The following is a 17,816-nucleotide window of genomic DNA, read 5'->3' as shown; positions in this document are numbered from 1 at the left end:
AACAGGTGTTATAGGTGTATATTTTTGAACAGAAGACAGTGCTATCCATACAACAGCATAAGGGCAGTTTATTTCATTACAATTGTAGAATGACAGTGCACACAAACTTCTAATCAATTCTCTCACAGGCAGTATTCAAATCTGTTGTTGCTCCAGAGTTTTGAAACAACACCAATAAAAGCTACTGTATATGGCAGATAAGAACAGAAGTCTCCTTGTCAATCTTCCTTTCCCAGAATCACTGAAGCACAATGAGATCTCTGGCCTATGAATTAAAAACAAAAACAAAAACTGAACTTGAGATTTTCAACAAATATTAAATAACAGGATACAAGGATATGTCATTAAAGATATGAATCTTGCATTTCTGGCAGCATACAAGTGAATTCATCTGATTAAAAAACAAATGCAGGGAACTTCTCTACATTTCCACGAACATAGCATGTGAAAGACATTGTGACAAATACAGCGCAGTCCTGCCATAGTGCTTTCAGATAGTTCCTCACTTACAAGGAGTCTTTAATGAAACGCAAATGTAATACAATAAAAAATGTGAAAATATGAAGAAAAGGACCTGTTAAATTGCTACTCAATGAAAATACGTCTGTGTTATTTTATTTTATGGAACCTTTAATAATAAAATAAGATGGAGAACATCTATCTTTTTTTATCAGATGTTTGAAGGTGTATGCAAGGCTTCAAAAGAAGAAATTAATGGAATGTAATTGAATGTACTGAAAGTGAAACTTTAAATAAATTAACGTTTCCTTTCTTGAATTAGTTTGACTGTATTTACACATGGAAGCCCTCAATATAGGTCACTCACTAAAATCCAATTATATCATTTCCAATTGATGTCCTGCCAGACACAACAAGTGTTCCTTCCTTATATTAATAACTTTTTTTGTAACAACTACATCATAAAATCTCTTAACAATTTAACATAATGCTCAGAATCAAATCCCCATCAGATGGGTAAGAACAAACGCTACATCTGTCAGCAAACCTCTAGGTCTAAATTACCTCTCATTCCTGAGATCTGAAGCTTTAAAATGTTTTACTATCTGCGTGGTTTTTATATTTCCTCTCTTGATATGGTTAATGACAAAAAATGGCATTGATAAATAACAAAGAGGGGGAATACATTGAGCTACTGTATGAACCCTGAAGAGAACACTACAACACCATCCATGTTACTTTAAAAACAAACGTGTAAAACTTTCGAAAAACAGGCTTCCACAGGGTTTAGTACACTGACATCAAGGACAGTGGCAAACAAAAACTGAGGAGCATTAAAGATGCATTATACTTTGCTTCTACCAGCTCCTGGGCGCGTGCAAACAGGTTCTGTGCTGATCATCACCGCTGGGTGCTCTTGCTGTCTCGCACTGGCTTGTGGCAGTTAGTGACCTGTAATTACAGTCCTACCTGCATGCTACAGTAACAGCTGAGATGGCGGGGAGGGTCCAGAAGAGCCTACGTCACACACTATCACCTGCTAGTGTACTTCACTCACAAGCCACATCTGGGGCATATTCAGATCAGGTCCAGCTTTAGCCGTCCCTTTAAAACACAACTTTTCTGCTCTTGTGCTACTTTCATAATACAGTCCCTTCCCTTGTTCACATCAAAGCAGGAGCAGGATTCTTATTATAATTTTTTTTAGGTTCAAATGCTCATTTGGCAGGAGTCGAGGCCAAAGGTAAAATGAGTTACTACACATCAATACGAGGTTGTTACAGTCCAAATGAGTGTAGTAGTTTCATCATGTTACAGCAAAGCCGCCTCAACTTATTTGTCTCTTTTGGTGGTTGTTCAGAGAAGAAAGGCAAGCCTATATTTTGTTTACAGGCAGGCCACAGCTCAAAGCCGGTGCTTGGAGTCCTGGCTGTAACCCCCTGGGGATCCTCGGTTACGATGAGGCTTGTAAGAATCCTGGTAGGGGTCCTGGTAGTCCTCCTCCACCAGAGGCGAGTGGTCCCGGCTGTGCTGTGAACTTGAGGACAGACGGTTGCGATTTTTCCTCGCCCGTTCGTTGTGGTAGTTCTCGTCGGCGGGCATCAGGCTGCGGCGCTCAACAGGTGAATGATCTGTTGTGTGGTTGCTGTTGCGGTTTCTTTGGGCCTGTTTGAGAGAGGAGATAGATTGTAAAGTACTGCAGGTTAAGGTTAAAAAATGAGATCTAGTGAATTTATTGTAAATACTTGTTGATATAAACATATTTAAAGGCCTAAGAAGATGTTCTATGTCAAGTGACTGAATGTTAAAGCTTTCTTTAAGGATTTCTGCCCAAAATAGGCCATGTAGGCATCAAAGTTTCCTGATTACTGTCAATGAGGAAACTACAAGCGAAGGTCAAAGTTCAGCAGCTTCTATCTGCTTGAATTCAGTCAGCAACAATGGTTTCATGGGTAAAGTATCAAACTTCCAAAGAAGGCTACAAAATCAACCCTTTTAATCCACTCACTGTTACTCATTGTTCTGCCTATCCCTAAATACGCTACTTTGGGCTTGAGGAGAGCAGTAGCATGACACATTATTGCATGAACATACTGAGCATTTGGTTGGATACACTCGCAGACAAGCTGATTATACTGCAGGAATGTTTTGAGACATTTTTTATACTTACGTTTCCCAGCAGTAAAAAACGGCAAACTATCAGAAACCATCGTTATTGACTGAATTCCAGAAATCCACGACCACTGACCTCCATCAACAAACAACTGCCTTTCAAAACTGCAAGAGAGATCTGAGTGTCGCTCTCAGCATGCTGCTATAAAATGTGACTGTGGCAATGATTCATGCAGCTCAACCAGAGGCTTAATAAATGTGTGCTATATTTTATTGTGACTGAATTTTACAGACAAGCAACATGTAAAAACATGGATGAATTATCGTGAAGTTCAAACTTTAAATGAACTCCCAAAGACAGAGAATACAAGACTTTTTATTTTATTTCTCCTATTTGACAAGTTCACCTGAATGGCAGCTGGATACGGAGAGAGCGCAGTGGAGCCCAGGTTGCGTCCCAACAGAGGGTTGAGTGGCGTGCTCAGTGAAGTATGTGTAGCACGCCAATATGCCTCCAGGTACTCTGCCAGGTGTTCACACGCATCTTCCAGCTGGTTCTCGTCCAGAATAATATCAAACATCTCCTGAGGTGGGAAAGAAAGAGAGGAAAGTGTAGCTTCTGTAGATGGATCTCTTTTTTAAAGCTTCACCACTGGTGGTTGCAGAATAAAAACTAGCTAAGTGGATGTTGCTTGTCTGGATTTAAAAGGGTGTTGAAAGTTAGTTGGTGGAAGTTGACTCACAGAAGGACACTGTGCTAGTTTTTCTGCTGCAACAAGCTGCACATTCAGGTGTTTGCTTTGAGATTTTCCTCTTGATTTAATGAGCCGCTGGAGGACCTGTGGGAAGCACATACAGGGTAGAAAAATACTTAATTGAATTATTTCCAGTTGTGGAATAATCGCCTACTGAAGGTTAGGGTTGCCAAGTTTAAAAGTCATGCCTTCTGCCTATAAGCCTTCTCCTCATTGCCTGGATGGGTCTCCTCATATTTCACTTCACAAACCAAAACTGTTTCTGAGATTTGTTTGACATATTATTCTGCTATTGGTCGCCAAGTGCAGCAAGTTATTTTTTATCACTCTCACTAAATAATGCTAATTCTTAAACTATATACAGTATCCTACTAGGATACTAGGCAACCATTGTGAAAATCAACACAGTTTTATTGAATGGCTCTCTACTATCTACACCTTCAATCTTACCTTAGGTGAGGACACTTTAACATGGATGATAATGGGTGCTAATGAGGTCTTGATGAGCTGTGCTGGATGGTTAATCGTGTCTGCATCCAATACTACCAGCTGTAGAGACCTGGCCAGCTCAAAGATCCTCTCTATCTCACTCTGGACCTCCGCTACAAGAAGACAACAACATATAGTAGAGCAGCTATGAACAGGGAGGAATATAAAGGTAACAGCAAAACAGTTTCAACACATACAAGACATGCACATCATTGAGTGAAACAGTTCCTGTAGCTTTACCCAGGCTGGAGCGGGTGTTGGATCTCTCAATGATGGCCCTCTTACTGGGGTTGTTTAGTACTGACCTCTTGGCCAATGATATGTCAGCTGTTACCCTTGTGATGGATATCCTAAAAACAGCACAAGACACGCGTCACAGGGAGCAAACAGGCAGCAGGACGATGCACTGCATGACTGACGCCGCTTCGCTTTGACTGCTCACCTCCCATCAAACCTGTGCTTTAGGAAGTCAAACAGCGCCTTCTGCATCATATCTGTCACCTGCAACGATGAATCAGGGAGAGGGCGGAAGACAGGAGATGGAAAGGGAAGAGGAAGAAAGAGAATATCAGGTCATTCAAGAAAGATTAGGCAAAGAAGCCAGGGAGAGAACATAGTGTAAGGCATGTTAAAAGCAAACAAAAGAGGCCTACAACATCAACATCCCTACACATTTACTGAATATGCTATAGAGCAGCAAACAAGTGGAAGTGGACTGGTAATATTCATTCCAATGACGTCCACTCGGGCTGCTGCCACTGAGCACGGTCTGTGAATTACACACTTGACCGAGCGATTTGTCTACAGCGAGCACAGTTTCTTTCGCCCCGGCTCTCCGCAGAAGGAACGTGGGCCACATTAAATAAAGTGATTAAGAGCTACAATGAGAAGTGTCGCAAATGCACAGGCGATGAATCGGGGCGATCACAAAGCGCAGCCTCCAATATGGCTTATGCTGATGACAGCTGTCACTCTGATTTGATCAAATGAGCTTGACAGTGACATAGGCTTGACGGGGGCTGCATGTCCTTTGAGCTGAAACATGGAGCAGTTATCAGATGAAGTGTTCTGCTATTAACACGTGCAATGACTTTGTGGATCAAAAAGATGATTCAGTTTCCAACTGTAGAGTTGTGGAGAGTTGCTAAGTTAATTTACTAAAGTAATGAATCAAAGTTAAATTTTGACTTGACTTTTTGTATTTTATGCTACTATTTATTTCTACTATATTCATCTTACAGCTACCATTACTTTAAAAATTTATATTTATACGTTTTATTTGTATGACTCCTCAATCAATTTCAATCAAATATATATCTTTTGTTTTTACTGGTATCATAAAGGCAACTAAAACATGAATCCCATTACACAACCCTGCAATGTAAAATGTCAATTCAATTACCTTGTATCCTTGTAACGTTATATTGTATCTTTTGTTAAACTACTACACAAGTGCTATTGTACAGCTCAACCAGCTGCAACATTAAACTGCTGCTTACATTCATATTGGATTATGTCATAAGTACATTTTGCTGATAATACTTATCTACATTAACATTTTGAAAGCTTTAACTTGTAAGGGAGCATTAGTGGTATAGCTCCTTTTACTTAAGCAAAGGATCTGAATACTTCTTCAACCACTGCAACTGTACCACCCTTCACACAAGCTCGTCACAATGCACTCTCTTATTAAACACCCTGTAATAAATAAAAGTAACTACATCCTCACTCTGTGCCACTGGCAGAAAGAATAGCACTGCTAACGCAAAGTCTCATACTTCATGAGTGTTATTTTTAGAACTAAGTTGCTTTCTGATATCGCTTCATCGGAGAGGAACAAAAAACCATAAAGGTGTCTGATGTGATTAATAGCTAAAATCTCTATTTCTTACCGACACATTAACTGACCAGTTCAGTCACTCATCGTATTCCACAACCTTTGTGCAGTACATTATTCTCTGTTTCTAATTTCAAACCATGCACCACTTTTTCAGACTGATGCAGTTTACTCAGAAGGTTGTTACCACGGCAACACAAGAATGGGAGGCGAAGACTGTGATTCCATGACAACTGACTCCCACCTCCCACCACCTCCTTGGCCTCCATTATTGTTTGCCCTGTGGTTTCAGTGGTAACTGATAATCAATGAGCAGTTTCAGCTATAATGCTGTGTCTCGGGGAATCTTAACTTTAGAAGGAATTAGTATGGGTGGAAATGCAAGAACCTAAGACATGATGCAACATAAGGCATTGGAACATAATGGATGCATTGTCACTCCTAGAAAATGATGTAAAAGAAGTAGCATGCAAGTTATTTAACCTAAATCAGTGCTGAATTAAGGTTTTTCTTGCCAAATGTGTTTACATTGCAAAGTGTATTTCAATAAACTGCAATGGCAGCCTTCTTTCCTCTCAAGTTCAACATGCCAACAATCTTAGTCTCACACAGTAATGAAGAAAATGTCTTTATGAAGTATATGTAAATGCCCTACCTAGACTATTGAATATTTATATTATTAGTTGTATAATATAGTTGGCTGACGGATGTGAGGATTAAGAGGCTTTAGTTGTGGCTTTAAAAACAGGTTGAGTCAGAATGCTGGAGGAGCCACACTGCGTCCTACCTCGTAACCTTTCAGGGACGGTCCCACCAGGACAACCGGCCTCATGGAGGGAACAACGTCATACGGAGGGACATGCTCAGCCTGGAGGGCACACACATACAGTCAAGATTTAATATTAGCAAGCATCACTATAAGGAAACTGTGAAATATCAATGTAAATGGAGAGATACTGAAATGTTTTCATGGATTTAAACTATAGACATGTCATCATGGAACGTGGTGTTTTTATCACTTTTTAGAAAGAACAGTCTGCAAAGTAGAATCGGACTTAGACAACACAACCAGTTCATTTAAAATAACCCACTGACTTTGGCTGCACTAAAATCATAGTGAATAGTTGTTGATCTATGTCTGCAGAGGACTCACATGAAATGAAGTATGTCCAGTAATGCCTTACCAACAGGCTACAGGGCAGTTTCTTTTCTCAGGCTATAAGACTCAACTCATCCTCCTCACTCCACTTCATTAAATAGTTTTTCTTGTACAGCATAAAGGGAGCACAACTTGCATTTCACTGTACAACCCTTTGTTGTAGAATGACAAATAAATGAACCTTGAAGAATCTGTGCAAGCTGAAATTCACTGTTAACATTAATGTTAGGCTATGTTCTTACACATTTAAGAAAATGTATTATTTCACTCAAAGTCAGTTAAGCAGGAGGTGGATCTCGAAAGATACAAAGATGTATTCTAACACAGATGGTTGTTAAAATTACTGGGAGCAGTTTTCCAGAAAGCAGTCCATTTTAATTAATTTTGTGTAACTGCCACAAGGATAGCATAATAAAAGGCACAATCTGTGGTCTAAATGTATAAATTAGTAGTAGTAGTAACAGGTTGACTGACTAAGAGAATAATCAAGCAACAAAGGGCCATTTAATTAATTTGGGTAATTCAGGTAACTGCAGGGGACCACATTTAAACCTCAACAGCCACATTCATTCACATTATTCAAGTCTGCACTCCACACGTGACATATAAAAGGATGCCACATTTTTTTTAAAGTGACTGTTTACCATTAACAATGTGAATTATTTCAAGAGATAAAGCTGCGGAGAGTTCTTTACTTATTTTAAATTGTAATACTCCTCTACACAAATATGTGTCAAAGGAAAATACAGAACCACTTTAAAGTGCCAATAACTTATTACAATTACAATAAGTTATTGTTAGTCGACTCCAGGAAAATGAGCACAGCCATGGCCCGGTCATCAATGACTTTGTCAAATGGTGTGAGGACTCCTATCTTCAATTAAACATAACTAAAACTAAAGACATGATAGAAATAGATCAATCGAGAGTCAATCAGTGGAATGTGTCCAATCTTACAAATATTTGGGACAATTATTGACCCACAACTTATCTGTGAAGAAAAATGTGAAGAGCAAAAAAGGGGCACCAGCGTGTGTTTTGTTTGAGGAAATTGTAATATATTTCCACATTGACGAAACCAAGATGACCTTGTTTTATCATGCTTTCATTGGTTTAAAAACCTTTCTCTAAAGAACAGAAACTCCCTCAATCAAATTGTTAAATGGTCTAGTAGGCTGATGGCTGACTGAGCTTAACCAAGAATCCCTGTACACCAGACAGTTACAGCAGATAACCAGCTCAGTTTTACATGATGACTCCTACCCTTTGCACAGTGAGTTTCATCTACTTCCTTCCTGACAGAGGTTTATAGCCCCAAGATGTAGAACAAAACAGTATAAAAATAGCTTTGTTCCAGCAGCTTTCATTTAGATCAACGAGTTGTAGTAAAATGGGTTTTTATTTGTTTATTCTAGTGGGGGGGGTTTTTGTGTGTTTTTTATTGATCTCTTTTTGTAAGTCGTGATTTTTAGAGCTTGGAGCACTATTACTTTTAAAGCACAAATAAAGTAAATCTGAACCTTATTTTTTTCCTTAGAAAGTATATTGCTATATGATCATTATTATTATTGTTATTGTTATTCGTTTTTTTTATTATTATTATCAGTATTATTATTATTATTATGTAAATGGTCATACTCACCACTTTCTGTTTCTGCTTTCCTGAAAAAGAAAAGAAAGATCAGGTAAATAAGTGCATACTGGAGTGGGACTATAAGTAGAATTATATTAGTCCTTATTAAGCACCACAGTGTCACAGGAGCTGAATAAATACTCTCACTGTTATACAGACACAACTACAGAACAGATACCAAGACAAACAATTCCCTCTGTGAATGTGACGACTGTGTTTCCTCTCAGGGCTAAACAGACTTGTATCTGTGGGACCAACCTGCAGAGTTGGGGTTTGGCTTGAATGTGCCCGACACCATTTCTCCCAGACTGGAGGAGGAATTCCCACTAGACTTACTGCTAAAATGATAACAGCAAATAGAAAGAGAAAAGTGTTAATGTGAAATCCAGCAAAGATGTCATCATCAAACACCACTGACCCCCGGGAAACAGATGACCACAGACTGTCTTCAGGCTACACATCCCTCTATGAAATTGTTAGAAAACCAGGAAGAGGGAAAATTACTCTTTTTCTCTCACCATTGTAACTGAGGATGGCACTCAAGATCTAATCGCCTTGGTGGCTGAAACACATCACCGCATCTGATGGAAAATTCTGTTGTGGCTACAATCCAGGCACACCTCTGAGAGGTTGGACCACACAACATAGCTTGGCTTTCATCCTCCTTTCACCTCACTTCCTCTCTATCTGCCAGCTCAACTGCCAGGCTTTCCTCATCCCTAAAGTGGCCCCAAACCCTCCAACTCTCTTTATCCCTTTTGATCTGTGTGTCTTCACTACAATTTCTGCTGCTGCTGCTGCTGATTCCTCCACCTCCTGCACTCTCACATCCCAGTTCTCAACCTGTCCACCTCCTAAACTCACCCGTGGAAGCGTCCTCTCTTCTGTTCCTGCTGGAGTCGGATGTTTTCCAACTTCAGAGGGCTCGGGATGAAGCCAATGTCACAGCCTTCTTTTACCAGACGGCCAATCCACCAGTCATTGTTGAACTTCTGTAGCAGACAGACAGGAAACCTCAGGGTGTCACATGATTATGGTTATGAGTGAAGATTGAGAAGCCTGAGATTATTCTTAATCTCTTATTTAAAAAAAACTCCTTAAGACAAAACTTGCACTTGCATTTGCAATATTCCACTTTTTAACCAGAATTAACCACAAGCAGACTCCCATAGTTCCCCCTTCCAGCACTTTGAGAAACTTCTGCACAGGATGTCTGACAACTAAACTTAATAACGATAGCTAAGTTAAAAAAAGCTTTGCTAACTAATTATGGAGAGAAGTTGGGTTCCAATTAGTGGGTTAGTATTGTAGACACCAAAATAGATACTGAACTACAAGGTTTATTAATATATTTGAAATAATGAACAAGGTGGAGAAAAAAAAACACTATGAACTGAGAGCGGAGTGCCATTTACTCTGCTGTCACAATCTGTGTTACAGTACACCAGCTGTCCAAAAGAAACAAAGAAGGATGTTACTAAATAAACCTTTTGGTGTTTACAAGGTCAAGAATGAACTCTGTTTTAAGCCAACATGGACGAGAGCTTCTCAAAGTGCTCAGAAAAAATGAAAATTTGAACATTTATATTTCCATGACAATTGGGCAAACTCCAACAGCCGATGAAAATGATGTGATATGATCAGAAGCTTCAGAGCAGCTACTAATCCATACAGTGCCACAGGTTTAGCATTACTGTATAGTGCCTGAACTGTACCTCTTTGATGTGGAGGAAGTCCTTGGCGTCAAAGGAGACAGCGGTGCCTGCCACAGGAACGTCCTCATCCAGAGCACCACAGTAGCTGACATTGGTCCTCACAGCAAATGCCACTGCTTTAGTCTGTAGGACAGCCATGAAGAAAGAGTGAACATGGCAATAAAGTGGCAACATGAACGTTTAATAGGGATATCAAAGAATACTAAATTTTATATCATGATGCTGTTTGTGGAAAATAAATGAAGAAACTGTTTAATACATAAACAGAAGCAACAGTGAATATACAGACATGGCTGGAGAGTTCCCCCTCAGCTGATGTGCTCATTTAGCCTCAGCATTACAAGCCTGCAATAAGGGGTGGGTGCTGATGAGGAGATGCTATTTCAGACCTCCGATAAAGGTGGCTGCGAGTCAGCAGCAGTGATCACACTGCATCAACAGCACACCGGAGCAGAAGATCTCACTCAAAGGCCAGAAAGCCTTGATAATCTATAAAGATGGCTCCTTCGAACACATCTATCTCACATATTTTTCTTATTCTTTACTTTTCATCCTTTTGATCTTCATTCATCTGATTGATCATTTGATTGATCAATTGATTATTTTTATCTTGCAGCGGTTACTGCATGTGAAATCTTGATTCTGGGGGGAAACACCAAAACCAAAAGTCCTGTTTAAGAGAAATTATTTTCCCCTCAGCTGCTGAACTCATTGTATTTTTCAACATACAAATATTTTTATCACATCATATTGTTTAAGTTTAACCCAGTATCATGAGGAATGACAAATCTATCAGTGTAAATGGTGTATCACGGACTATATTTAGACAATTTGACAACCTTTAGACAACCATTAATGCAGACCAGAAGTACAGTGTAGTTAGTGAAACTGAATCATGTGTCTTTTGTGTAATACAGTACAGTTTGTGTCTCTATTGTCCTGTAAATAGGTCCCAGTGAAGCTGACCTTTGCCCTCTCGAGCTGGACAGTGGCCTGCTGCTCCCTCTCCTGCCGGCCGCCCTCCTTCTCCTCCTCCAGGGACACATCTGAGTCAGACGGTCGGCTTGTGTAAGAATCAGCTGAGCCCTGGAGTACAACAGGACACAGAAGATGGACATACCATGTTACCAGGACAGATAAAGAGTGCCAGTATTGGTGAAACAGCCCCCAGGGTGTATGTAATACAGATTAACATTGACATCCAAGGGGCAAAATCCAATAATAAACCAGCCATGTGTAATTTGATATGTCCTATTCAGAGCTAAACACATTTAAATGCAAAACAGTGCAAATACATGCAGGACATAATAAGAGCCTGTTTCTTAAAACCACAGAGACTGAGCAAATGAATGGGAGTGGGAGGTTATAGATACCCAGGTGTGTGTGTATGTGTGTGTGTGTGTTGCTGTGTCACATGACTGGTTGTATTCCTCTCCATACAGGATCAAAGGCTGACAGATTAAAGATGACGAACCAGCTGGAAGGGAAGGTTCAGAAAGATGGTGTTTTTATTTTCAGAAAAATTATTAGAAACACCGAGGCGCAGGCACAATACTCTACCACCGGGATGTCAACAGGAAACCAGCCTCATTATATTGTATTATATTATATTCCATTAGAAGTGTTGGGCTAGTTCTCCAAAAAAATAATATATTACTCATTAGTCTTTTAAAAAGCAATATAATTACTTATTACTCCCTGCTAACAGTGATTAGTTACATTACTAGCTATATTACTTTTCGGCTACTCCCTACAAAATTGGCAATTGTATCCTTCTTTCCCCAGAATTCAGACTTGACGATTAAAGTTTTGTTTGCTAAAATCAAAGTAATGGAATATTTCCAGCTGCTGAATGTTAACATTTCCATCTTCCAAACTAGTTTCCTCGACGATTACAAAAATGAATCCATGGATGTGATTGTAGTGTTGGATTTCAAATCAGTAGAGGGTGACAACAAAAGTCATATTGTAACTTATTAGTTTTTAGAGGACTGTAATATTATTACTAGTAATGAGTTACTGCCCAACACTGTCCATTATTGCCAATATATCCTCCTAAATGCTACACACTGGACCTTTAAGTCGTTACTGTTTTATTCACCGGCACCGTGCCATGTCCTGTATTTGATGTACAGACTTTGCCATGTCTACTGAAAACTCAATAAAAAGATAAGGGGCGAGAAAAAAAACAGCTGTGAAATACACACCTTGGTTTATTGCAGATATGTAGGCCTTATAAAAATATTTTGGTTTATGAGGACATTTCTAGCCTTGTCCTTAAAATCAGATTAGATAAAGTTACTGGTTATATGTGTACTGTATGTGTGTATGTGTGTATGTGTGTGTCCCCCCCCCCTTCCCCTACCAGTCTGCCTCAGGCTGGAGATCAGTCTCATACCATCACTATCAGTGAAGTCATCTCCTTCCTAACTCACCCACTCCCTCACCCCTCATCCTTATTAGCTACAAGTCACTGGCTGCTGGCTCGGAGGAGCAGTAAAAACGCCCACCCACTTATTCAAGGCAGAGAGAGAGAGAACCAAAGAAACAGCAAGATTATGATCGAATAGCTGAGGAAAATGTGCAAACATAAACAGAAGCAACAGTGGATACACAGAGACGGCTGGAGAACGAGTTATTACAGCACCAGTGTGCTCATCGAGTTTCAGCATTACATACAGCTCATACAGCCAGTCTGCACTGAGGGGTGGGTGCTACTGAGCTGATGCTATTTCAGACCTAAAGACAAAGATATCAGCAGTGATGATCACACTACATACCCAGCACACAACTCTCAGATCTCAGTCCAAGGCCACCATGCTGAAAAGATGTACAAATAAGGTTCCTTGCTACTGACCTTTGTTCTTTCATATTATACCATATATCTATATCATATATCTCTTATGTTCCTAATATACATCGCAGGGTTGAGCAGGTACCTATTTAAATTACATATTGTATATACATACATATTGATGTTGGGATATCCAACAATATTGTAAGATTAGATTTTGCCAACATTGTGCAAACACAGCAGCACAGCAAACGCATCAGCATAATGTCACCTGCCTCTGAGCGTGAAATGAAAAGTTCACACACTTTGCACACCTGAGTAGGGCCCTGGGAGTGGATTCCTGGCTAAGGGACTTGTACTATAAATCCATCAATCATCAAAGATGGCTAACTCTACAGTGCGTACCTTAACACTCCCACAGTGCTGATGCATTTGTTACCAGGACATCTTGGCACTGAGGACATCACCTTTGGCTGACCGGTACTGGAGCTGTTTGTGCTCCCATGTGGGAGATCTGGCTTCAGGCCCAATTTGCTACAACTGCACCATGTAACAACAGATCTGTGCGTTACATACAGCGGAGTGGCTGCTCATGTTTGATTTCATCAAAATAACGAACAGTCAAAAAATGGCATGGCTTATATACAATAACATATCATCATCCTATTGAGACAAAAAAAACTAATACTTAACACTTGCTTTGCAAAATATCAGCCTTCAGATTCAGCTACTTTACCAGGTTTGTTAGAAACAGATTCTCTAACTTTAGTTAACCTTCATATTATAGCCTGTAGGTCTTTGAAAAAGTAATTCCACCTAGTAATCAGAACAATAATGATTATAGATTATAAAACTTGTACATGGACACTAATGCTATTGCTATTAATTGATACTTGAGACAGATAGACACAGGGGATACAGACTCCCCCAATCCCTCCAATAATCCTGCACAGAACAAAGCATGCTCAGGATAACAGCCTACTTTTGTAGACATAGTCTGAATGAGGCTTTAGAGGAATCACTTGTAGTATGCATCAAGTACAAGCAAACCTTAGCAGTGCCACTCACACTGGTTGCTAAATCTACCCAGCCCCTTTTCTTTTAATTTCTCTCAGGTGAACTGAGCCTACTGTTCTTATGCTAAACGTCTCTTTTAGAGCAGAGGTTTTCAAAGTGGGAGGCAGGGGGAGGCTCAGTGAATGGAAGTGAACAAATATTAGATCAGTTATCAAATGGAGATTGCACCTAACAGACTAAATGTGTGTGATTTGGTTAAAGAGAGTTCAGAGATACAATAGTTCTAGGGAATTTGATTGTTTTCCCATTCACCCAGAGTGCGAACCTAATAAATGCCTTAGGACAGGCCTTATTGTATGTACTCAGTGTAGTCAAACAGCAATATTGGGCTATCTTGGCTAAATTGTTGAGTGTCTATGGTATGGCTGCCCAAAGTGGGCCATAAGGTTTAAACAAATAGTTTAAAACATTATAATTTTAATCACTGTTAATGCTTTTTAATTTTTTTAAATATGTAAGATCCCTTAATTTTCATAATCGGAACATAGCAGGCAGAGTGACACTTGCAGAAAGTCTATCAATTAAGAGAACTTGGGATCCTAGTACCATTTTGCATCTTAACAATACAATACCCCTGGTCTGTAGAATCAAATAACACAATCATGATCAACAGGCATCCAGTAATTCAGAGAAACTAAGCAAATAAACTATGGGGGGGTGAGAGGACGCCTTCTTTCAAGCTTTGTCTGAGAGGGAGCCCACAGCACTTTGAAAACTCCAATCTTAAAGTATAAACAAGGACATATATTTTTATGTTATTATATCATTTAAGGACTGAAATGAATTCACATCACAGCAGCGTTTTTCCCTCTTTCATTCCCTCTCTCTCTCTAGTCCGCTCAGCTGTTGTTCTCCATTCTGTCTCTGTGAAGGAGTGAGTGAGATGTTGCCACTATGTAACACAAAATCTGTACTTCACGCTACACTACGGCTGAGTAATCACCACATTAGCATAAACACTGGACGCCTGCCCCATAGGCAAGGAACAACGAGCTCAGTGCACAGACACTCTGGGGTCCACGAGCTAATTACTGCTCATCATTGCTTTCTAGTACAGGTACGGGGGACACAGCACACGGTCGCCTGCAGGCTGCCATCCACACCAGACTCTCCCGGGTCAGGAGCCAGTTATTCCCCTTGTCACCAGCAATTAAATTAAAGGAAGGACTGAGAGATGAGAGTGTGTATGGCTGCTGCTACTACAGTTGCCACCACTGACAGTATCCTTTATGATTCATAGGTAATTAAACAAACTATACACTCTGAGTTTTTTCATCTTGCATATTAATATTAATATTACTTCATATTTTCTTCTTCCTCTTTACTAACCTATTCCGCAGTCTACTAACACAAAAAAGCAGAGTGTTCTTTTACAAAGTCCCCATCTCACGTATCACAACATAATAATGTCATGTTGACAGTGGGGCAGGTGATCCAGCATACTCTGTGTCATACAGTACAGTACACTGGATATCATGTTACTGTGTGTTCCAGAACAGCACTTCTGTGTAAACACTCTCACATTGGTATCACACAGTAATTTAATATTACAACTCTTCTCTGTCAGCCTTTATCTCCACAAATTATCTGTTTGACACCATGAAATAAAATCAATAGGGAACATAACAGCTGACAACTCAAAGGCTATCTTAAATGCGCTGTGACAAAACCGCAACAGCTAACACAGATCTTACTATATACTATATAACTGACCTTGGACAATTTGGAATCCTTTGGGATAGTAGAGGGAGTTTCAGTATTTTTAGGAAACTCAAATTTGTCTCAAATACCAATCAGAAAAGCATACTGGATCAGTCCTATTCATTTTTCCAAAACTGAACATCAGCTGACTGTTGTGTACCACTTCTAACACCTGGATGAGTAGGAATCTCTCCCTTTACAAACACAAACCAACTGTGTCTCACACATAATATGGTTCATTGATAAAAAGTCAAAGGCTACAAAACAATTAAAGCGGCTCTCCCTAATTTTGTTACCCTATACAGGCTAGATGAACAGTTTATTAAAATGAATATATACTGCATTTAAGGTCAGACAACTTAATATTATAAAATCAAACTTGTTTGAATGGTCAAATTCATTATTTTACAGGGATCTTGGCTGATGAGAGTACATCTCTTTCTCTCTGTCCAAGTGGCTGCTGTGGGATGCAGGATGTCACCACTTGGCTGTTGAAGCGTGAAGATCATGGAGGCGTTCCATCTCTGACTAACCTTGTGTGTTTGAATCTGGACCGTCAAGCCACATTTGTGGAGCCAGTAGCTATCAGACAGACAGCAGTGAGTTTGGAGTTGATCGCTGCTTCCCGGTTGTTGATCTGCTCAATTTGGTTCCAGCTTTTGTTAAAACCAGTCAGACTGGTCAGCTGGTGGACTTTTATTTCCAAAATGTTGGCTCTTAAGGAGCAAAGGGATAGAGCCTTATACTCTTGAAAAAACATTTCCATTAACCAAAACATTTAAGAATTTTTATGAAGTACTTATTGCCCTTAAGCCCAGTAATGTTCCATCCCCATAACACAGCTGGATCAACATGCTATTTCTTAATGACAACTTTTCCAACATCTCAAAATAATTTCTTAAGATCTTTGATATTAAAATAATTATGGGTGATCAATGCTTAATCCTTTTTTTAAATACTGACTGAATTGTGTCTGTAGCACCGAATGCTTCGTATAGAGCTTTGTCTTGCTTTATATGGTGCAATAAATCACTTTTGGTGTAAGAGGATGATCATCTTCAAAGTCATTCACAAACCCAAATAAATCATCTATATCTCATCAGGTTGGGGAGGATCTGATTTCCATTTTGCTGGACAGCCAGCTGGTGGACGTTTGGAGCCCTGCAGATTTAGCCAAATGGGGTGAAAAACTGGGCCCCAGCACAAATGTTTACCTAACAGATGATGGCACAGTCTGTTGCCCCCATGGATGCTGTCATATACTCTGCTCGACACAACCTATTAACAGTATCCGTCCGCAGAGGGGCACAGTACAGACAGATAGACAGATAACATTTCATTTCCTAAGAGCTGAAAATGTGTGATTTTGCAGGCGCGAGTGCGTCTTCAAATAGCCAATAGAATCTCTGTGAGGAACATTGATCATGAACATTTCTCACATAAATATGAATTAATGAAGTAAGTAAAGAAACTCCTGTGCACAAGATGATGACAGGAATGTACGATTAAAGGATCACAGCAATAACTGATACTCAATAAGTGATAGGTATTGGAATTGGAATTGGAATTATTCAGTCATTTGTCAAGCTAAATGTTTTCATATATGAGGATGTTCTATTTTATTTCATTGTAAATTCAAAATTTAAACTTTCTGCTACTTTTTGTGATTGTAATTTCTCACTATTTTATCACAATTGATGCTTAAAAAAAGATAGATTAATCAATGAAAATGTAATCACTGAAGTGAAGTTTGAAGTTCTAGATTACAGAAATAGATTTGGAAATGACTGGAAATGGTTGTCCTCTTTATGCTGTGAATGTTATTAATCTTTGCAATCACAAACGAAAAACTGTAACACAAACACCATATACACTATCCAGTCTTCTTAGAAACCTGGTAAATAACTCCAATTTGTGATAAATAAAAGTAAAAAGAAATATAATTTCAAAATTTGTAGAAGCAGCTTGTGACAAAGTAGACTCATCTCTGTCATTTGTCACTTATTTATTTAGGTATTTACTTGTTAGGTTACCTGTTGTTTCATTTGTACACCTTTTGTTTATTCAATTACATTAACCATAAAT

General features: G+C 39.3%; 1 protein-coding gene across 1 annotated transcript in view; it reads right to left on the bottom strand.

Annotated features, from left to right (window-relative positions):
- Window positions 1-59: 59 nt before the first annotated feature.
- The window catches only part of cacnb4a (calcium channel, voltage-dependent, beta 4a subunit), a 36,491-nt gene continuing 18,734 nt past the window's right edge, over window positions 60-17,816 (bottom strand). The window contains exons 3-14 of the mRNA XM_035677319.1: window positions 11,126-11,245; window positions 10,160-10,282; window positions 9,309-9,436; window positions 8,703-8,782; window positions 8,454-8,473; window positions 6,440-6,520; window positions 4,258-4,316; window positions 4,056-4,165; window positions 3,777-3,928; window positions 3,315-3,410; window positions 2,979-3,155; window positions 60-2,124 (exon numbers count right to left, since the gene is read on the bottom strand). Of these exons, the coding sequence (XP_035533212.1) occupies window positions 1,864-2,124; window positions 2,979-3,155; window positions 3,315-3,410; window positions 3,777-3,928; window positions 4,056-4,165; window positions 4,258-4,316; window positions 6,440-6,520; window positions 8,454-8,473; window positions 8,703-8,782; window positions 9,309-9,436; window positions 10,160-10,282; window positions 11,126-11,245 (1,407 nt within the window). The 3' untranslated portion in view covers window positions 60-1,863. The remainder of the gene's footprint in view (window positions 2,125-2,978; window positions 3,156-3,314; window positions 3,411-3,776; window positions 3,929-4,055; window positions 4,166-4,257; window positions 4,317-6,439; window positions 6,521-8,453; window positions 8,474-8,702; window positions 8,783-9,308; window positions 9,437-10,159; window positions 10,283-11,125; window positions 11,246-17,816) is intronic.

The sequence above is a fragment of the Morone saxatilis genome, unplaced genomic scaffold (assembly GCF_004916995.1).
Source record: "Morone saxatilis isolate NCDOM2014 unplaced genomic scaffold, NCSU_SB_2.0 Contig5, whole genome shotgun sequence".
Lineage (NCBI taxonomy): Eukaryota > Metazoa > Chordata > Actinopteri > Moronidae > Morone > Morone saxatilis.
This window is presented reverse-complemented; position numbering and strand designations above follow the sequence as displayed.